Below are 7,100 nucleotides of genomic sequence, written 5' to 3'. Positions count from 1 at the left end.
TGTGTGTGTGTGTGTGTGTGTGTGTGTGTGTGTGTGTGTGTGTGGGAAAGTGTTCACACCCCTTCCGTGCGGAATACGTAATTACTTTATTAACCCTCTCCTACCCTGCCAAGCCAAAAAATGTACACAGACAGCCCACAGGTGCATTTTCTTATAACTGACTAACTGACTACTTCATTTGCAAACAAGCTTTTAGAAAATAATCATTGTCTCCCTCCACTACATATTAGAGGAATAATGTACTTTATACTGCATGGTGGATAATGAATATAAAAATATACTCAATGAATTAGCATGTACTATTATAGATTAATAAGAAACTTTGATACCTAGAGGGAAACAAGCTATCATGCAGATAAAGTATATAGTAGAAATTAGCCCCACCATAACCATCTTATAAACATGATATAACATTACACATTCATGCAAAAATAATTATTATCCAATAATATACCGGTAATATGGGCTACACCATTCGTAATTAATTATGCATAATAAATACATTTTACTTTTGTTACTTTAAAAACATTTTGATGCCAATACTCTGTACTTTTGTTTTAATTTGATAATCACATAACGACAGTTTGGATTAGTTGAGATATTCCAAAGTGTAATTTTGAGAGGAAAAAAAAGGTTTTTAGACCAAAACATAATTATTCTTTGTTCATATTAAGAAAAACACAACATAAACATATTTACAACCACTGCATTATGTAACCACTGTTAAACCAGAATATGTTGATAAACTGTTGCTGGGTAAAACCAACAAAAAATGTTTTAGACGGCCTTTTTAAAATAATCCATTCTAAATCAATGTTTACCATGCTTTAAGTCCCCCGCACTCATTTTAAAACCGAAGGGGACCGATCATTCAATCAAGGGCCCCTAGGCTGTGGAATGACTTGCCTCCCTTTCTACGTTGTGTGGATTCTGTCAAATCTTTTAAAAAGCAATTGAAGAATCTGCTGTTCAAGCAGGCTTTTAGTTAATCAAGGGGTTTTTATAGTTGTTTGTTGGGTTTTCCATTTTGTATTTAAATGTTCTTGTATTTTAATTTATTGTATTGTATCAGATTTTATTGTGAAGTACTTTGTGATTTTTATCTGTGAAAAGATGCTATACAAATAAACATTACTTTAATAAACCAGCATTCAATATATTAAGCGGAAAGTATGGGGAGAATGCACATGGGAGCTTTTTGCCTATAAAACAACCCTAACCACACACATTTCCTGTGCCACAAAGGAGTAAAGGAGAGAGCACTGGGGATGGGAGAGGTTAGGCAGGAATATATGCTAGGCTACACCAGGTAGATTCCTTTATATTCACAGAGATCTTTTATTCAGACTTGAGGAGGAGCATGTTATGGCATGTTTAATACCTTCCAAACAGAAAACACTAAACAAGATTACATTACAGCTCTCCAGTTTCTTTAAGACATGTTAGAACAAAGTTGTTGATTCTGTTTTGTGGTTTGATACATTTTGTTAAATTAGACAGGACATTTTGCTTAAAACTCTTTATTTTCAAAGTTACTCCAGCTAGTTTGAAGCTATCCTGCTGAGGCATGTCATAAAAAAGTATATTTAAAAACACTTAAAAAAAAAAAAAATTCTGGCAATTGATAAATAAATTGAAAATCATCAGCAGTAATCAATGATCAAAATAAGTTTGTTGCAGCCATAGAAATATGAGAATAGAATGGAATGTCCCTTTTAAATCAACATAGCAGCATGGTCAAAACGGCGGCCATTGTTATGTGTACTGTTGCAATTGCAAAGAACCACAACCATTGTAGCGGGCTAATTTCCGTATAAACAAACTTGCGGAAAGTCAAGCCTCATGGAGGTGAGGTTTTGCAACAAATGAGTAGTGGAATAGCATGGATAGCAATCTCTTGTGCACTCTTTCAGTTGCCTTGCTGCTAGAGAGGAATTGAGGATTACTGCATTTAAATTGCTTTAGATTTCTATTAGAAAGTCATTGTCGTTTTTCTAGTGGTTTTGACACACTTTACGGCCCCACTGATACGTGTTGTCACCATTGCAACATTCGTCTCTTGAACTAGTCAAATGACCATGGAAAACAGTTACATGTGCGTCCTACTCTCATTTTATTTCTGGGGTTGCAGCACTACATAAAAAAACAATCATGATTACATCACTTTTAAAGTCCTCAAAATAAACAGTAGTACGCTTTATTTCAAACTAAATAACAATTTTGACGTACAATATAGCACATATATACATAAAAACACAATGCTACAACTTGAAACGGTTTGATCTGGTATTGTTTTCACAACAGTACAATATATGTTGGATCTAAATCAGAGGGAATGAAAAGCTCAACTTACAATTTCTTTAAAATGTCAAGGACACAATTTACCAATGTTATATTTGGACTAGATTATGACAGGAGGATGAAAAGAGTCATTTCTTTATCTCCCTTCCCTTCTTTCTGTCCCCGCCCCCCCCCAAAAAAACTGTCCATCTCTCCTAAAATAACCTTCTTTAAAGACCTTTGAACATTTCACAGGGATGATGATTTGAAGCCTGTAGTATCGACGGAAATGGAATGACATTTTTCTTGAAGTCCATAATTACCATGCTAGTCAGGACAGAGGAGTAGGTTGGGGCACACAATGTCACTCGGGAGAGCTACATCTAATTAAACACTGGAAAAAGGATAATTACAACTTTTCAGGAGTAAGGGAGACCTCACCCATGTTTCATGTTTTCCCTATCTGAACTGAAAACTCACCCAAGTAACAAGCACATCTGCCTTCAGTGCTGGACTCGCAACTGCAAAACCACAATTACTCTGACCTCAGGACCACTCCCTTCTAGGGCAAGGACTGAACATGGTCATTTGAAACAATATGGACCACCTTTGGAGGTGGCCTGCAGTATTTTTCTTGTTTGACTTGAAATACATTTACAAAATGAGTCAACTATTTTTAAAGTGTGTTTTTGAGTTGCAAAGATCCGAGTTGACAAATGAGCACTGCTAGCATGGCTCTGAAACACTGACCTGGGATGGTGCGTACCTGAGGGGCATGCAAAGTAGTGGGAGGTAGAAAATGTATTGAACATATCGATTGGGCAAAAACTGTTGAGTGTTGAGTTATAATTGTTTTGAAGCACATACCGTATATTTTAACTGTCTTATTAATCAAATTCTCATTTTTAGGCTTTTTTTTAATGTATTCAGCTAATGCATCCATAACATCTTAATTTATCAGCATTGCGTTCTAGTTGGTGGGCGCTTGCTACACATTTTGAGCTATTTCTTTTGGTGGATTATATTGCATCCATGACATCAATAACACAAATAGGTACAAAATAAGACACACCAAGAGAAAGATCAATCTTCGAAAGACATTTTACTAATACTGAACAAGTTCCCTGTTCGGTTCACAAGAACATCACATAATAGTACATACTTTTATTTACATATATACAAGATGTAGGATGCAGATGACTATTCTTTTAAGTAGTTTTAAGGCTGAGGACAAGGTTTATGTAAAAAACTGTGCTACATCACTGAAGAGGAACCAGCTCAGGTTTGTTTGCTCTGCACATTGACATGCTCGGCTTGGGACACTAGCGTTACAGTAAAGGTCAGAATGTTAAAATGCTTTCTGTAAGATCACTCAGGCTCAAGACCTGCCTACCAGCGCACAAACAAGGAGAACTACACTGCCTCTCTTCTACAAATCAGTTCACATGTATATTTCTCAACATTACAGGAATAATTGCAATAGTGTAAATATTGTGTACAAAACAATTCTTATTCACTTTTGGAAGAACTTCTTGACTGCTGCCTCAAGGAATAATAAAAAAAAAAAACACTTTGTCCCTGAAAATATGGTTAGATTCAGCATTTCTTTTTTGGGTAGTCTAAATATGAATATGGTTGATGCGCACCATTGAGAGTAAAAGCTGACGGATTTTGGTATTTCCTCAGTGTGCTGACCAAGAAAGCTGTCAGCAGTATAAGAAAAGGTTCACTGTCACTAATCCAGCAGTTAGCCAATCTGACTGCCCCTACATTTTCCCTAAGCATGATGCTTTTCCCATTTAAAGTGTTCAATAATGAGCTGTCAGAGAAGCATGCGAGAGCACATATATTCAGGCTGCACTTTAGATTACATACAGTATGAGTTAACACCAACTGCATCAAACAGGAAAGAGCACAAACTTTCGGTCCTTGAGCGCGATTAAGATGCGGTGTCAAGATGCAACTTTAGATAACAATAAATACTGAATCTGGAAATCACGTGGCTATACATGAACATAGTCAGATGCACTATACGAATTAAATCATATAACTGTGAGACAAAAGAACGCAATGCACTACAAACTGCTATTTCCTGCTTTGTAATTACAGCACTCAGAACTGCAAAAGAAAAAAATGTGTGTCAAGAGGGTCTTGACCTCACAGCCCAGACAGAGTAATTCACTTTCACTATGAGGTTTTAAGTTCTAGTTGTCTGGAGTCTGGAATGTGAGACTTGGCTCATCTGTTGAATACTGGGAGTTACAATAAGCTAGATCCCATGGAAGGGGGCTGGGGGTATCCACTGGCAGAGTAATGCTCCAACCAAGTCCCAATCAAATCATTTTTCAAACCTTCTGAGCCCTTGTTTGTGACCTGTGCTCAGCTGACCCCTCCCTGGAAGTATCGACCAGTCAGCTCAGATCTTCTTCAGCTTACGGCCCAGGTGGTAGTAGTAGGACATTGTGACCACCAGGAAGAGCACCCGACTGAGGAGCAGGACCATTGCTGCATTGGGCAGGATGCCGATCTCGATTAAGGTGATGGATGTCACTGAAACCACAGTGCAACATTTAGTACTTGAAATAGGAAATGCACATATTGCATGATTTCCCTAGCATTACTAACCTATGGAAAGTGGATCTTAAAAGGAGGATAGGTTCACATTTTTTCAAGTCTGTCTTAAAAACTATACTCACATGCCCGAGAGAGACTTATCTGTTGCTGAAATTATTACCCTGTGTTAGACAATCAAGTGGTCTTTTTAGTCCTAAATTCCTTCCTTGGGTTTCCTTGGACGGTGTGTCCTTGCAGGGCTTGTGTATTGGAACAGTAACAAAGAGGGAAATTTGTATTGTTACTTTGGACTTGCATTGAAATTCCTTTAGAAAGGGGTCTCTCTGAGTCCAGTACAGATTGAGAAATGGTTATAGAGACCAAAAATGGTGTTAGAATTAAATTTGGGCGGACTGTTTCTTTAATATAGTGCAAGTTTGCAACTCTACATTGTGAACACAAGAGGGCAGTGTCAACACATTTTCCTGATTTCCAATCAGAGAAATGGTTGGTCTCAACTCTGTCACTACGTGAGATGTGAGATGGGGATTATAACAACTGGGGACAAAGGACATAGACAGGACAATAAAATAATGTGTTAGAGGAATGTATCTACCAAGAAACTGGACAGCAAAGTAGCAGGCTTCACTGAGCAGAGTCCACTGGATGACGATCTTTTCTGCTGTGTAGAGACCATTCCACATGATGAGGGCCAGGCCTGGAAAATTATGTGATGAAAGAGAATTTATAGGTTCAGGGGCATGGGAATAAAAATAGAAAAAAGAGGAAGTTCAGTTAAGAAGACTCGATTCCACTGACAAAATTATTATGAGAACAATTTACTTGCAGCTGTGCCTATGATGCAACAAGCACACTGTGATAATTGGCCTATTGTTTCCATTGAATGCTCTGACTAATTAATTCTGATAAAATCCTATGCTCTATCATTTAATTCCCAGACATCTTTCCAGTATATTTTCCTTTTTCCTTTGCTAATCCCCACAGCCCTGCTGACATTTAAAATAAAAAAGCCCCTTGTGTTGGCCTTATGAGATTGAGAACTGGTTTATTCATGTTTTCCTCCATCCAGTACCATATGCTGAAGGTTTTATCTCACCTACGGCAATGCAGTAATCTTCCAGAGGTTTATTTTTTTATTTGTTCAGATTTATCATGACATAAGACATGTGTACAATGTGTTAAGAGTTCAGTAAGAGGTTTATTCTTAGTATTCCCAAAAATGTATTGTGAGGGAAGAAGAGGGAACATATAAGATCGATAGAATTTTGTGCCCTTCTGTCTTTTGTATTTAATGTGCTGATGTTATGACATATGATATGGCCCGACTTTGCTGAAAGTGCCAACCTGGCACAACTCAATACAGGCTAAGGCTTTGCTCTCACCCTTCTTTATATTCCTGCTTTCACATCAATAAGCAACCCGTGTGTTACCTGCCTCTTGGTTAGTCACAGAGACATCCCAAACCCTGACTGACTGAGTGACTGACTCACTGGCTTGCTTGAAATCCGTGTTTCAGACTAAGACCATTCAAATAATTGCAAATGCCATTATTACCTGGCATATTTAATAGAGGCGACCGGAGCCTTTGTTGTGAACATTCTGGAGAATTGGTCTCTGTACTCTTGTCAAGTCCTCATAGCTAAATGTTCACATCACTGATACACACAGGGATGATTTTGCAGCAAGAGAGTACATCAACTTACTATGCGTGTGAACTCAAATAAATGCAATGTAAATTTTTTTGTGAATGTAAAGAAATACACATTTGTGAGTCTCAGCATCCTTGCAGCACAGTGAACAAACTCCCACATGCACAGCTGCAGTATACTGTAGCTATGCATGAGGAAGCATAAATAGGAGTGAAGACTTACTAAGCAGTGCTCCTCCATAAAGGCGAATGGAAATGCTAGTAGTGAAGAGCTCCTCCTCAAAAACAACCTCATATAGCTGGTTGGGAAACACCAGAGCCTGTGTAGAAAAACAAAAACATAACACTGTCATATGAAAACAAAAAGGATTGTGTCCTCTCTAAATGCCTTCAAAATGCAGCAGCATTGACAAAGTGTTCTTGTTTGTGAGATGAACACTGAGGACATTGAGCATTTAGGTGCTTTAGCCGACAAAGACGGAGCTGTTTGTCCAGATGTCCCTCACAGATTAAGAACCTACAGTAATTCATTGTTGGGTTTGTATAACATGAGCTTTCTAATTTTGACAAGTGCTTTTTCTCTTTCAATATCTGTAAA

At 37.8% G+C, this 7,100-nt stretch overlaps 1 protein-coding gene across 1 annotated transcript in view; it reads right to left on the bottom strand.

Annotated features, from left to right (window-relative positions):
- Nucleotides 1-2,155: 2,155 nt before the first annotated feature.
- The window catches only part of tp53i11b (tumor protein p53 inducible protein 11b), a 43,591-nt gene continuing 38,646 nt past the window's right edge, over nucleotides 2,156-7,100 (bottom strand). Inside the window, exons 5-7 of the mRNA XM_032523810.1 lie at nucleotides 6,726-6,822; nucleotides 5,450-5,551; nucleotides 2,156-4,830 (exon numbers count right to left, since the gene is read on the bottom strand). Of these exons, the coding sequence (XP_032379701.1) occupies nucleotides 4,697-4,830; nucleotides 5,450-5,551; nucleotides 6,726-6,822 (333 nt within the window). The 3' untranslated portion in view covers nucleotides 2,156-4,696. The remainder of the gene's footprint in view (nucleotides 4,831-5,449; nucleotides 5,552-6,725; nucleotides 6,823-7,100) is intronic.

Source organism: Etheostoma spectabile, chromosome 8 (genome assembly GCF_008692095.1).
Source record: "Etheostoma spectabile isolate EspeVRDwgs_2016 chromosome 8, UIUC_Espe_1.0, whole genome shotgun sequence".
NCBI lineage: Eukaryota > Metazoa > Chordata > Actinopteri > Perciformes > Percidae > Etheostoma > Etheostoma spectabile.
The sequence above is the reverse complement of the archived record's forward strand: the minus strand, read 5'-3'. Positions and strand labels throughout refer to the sequence as shown.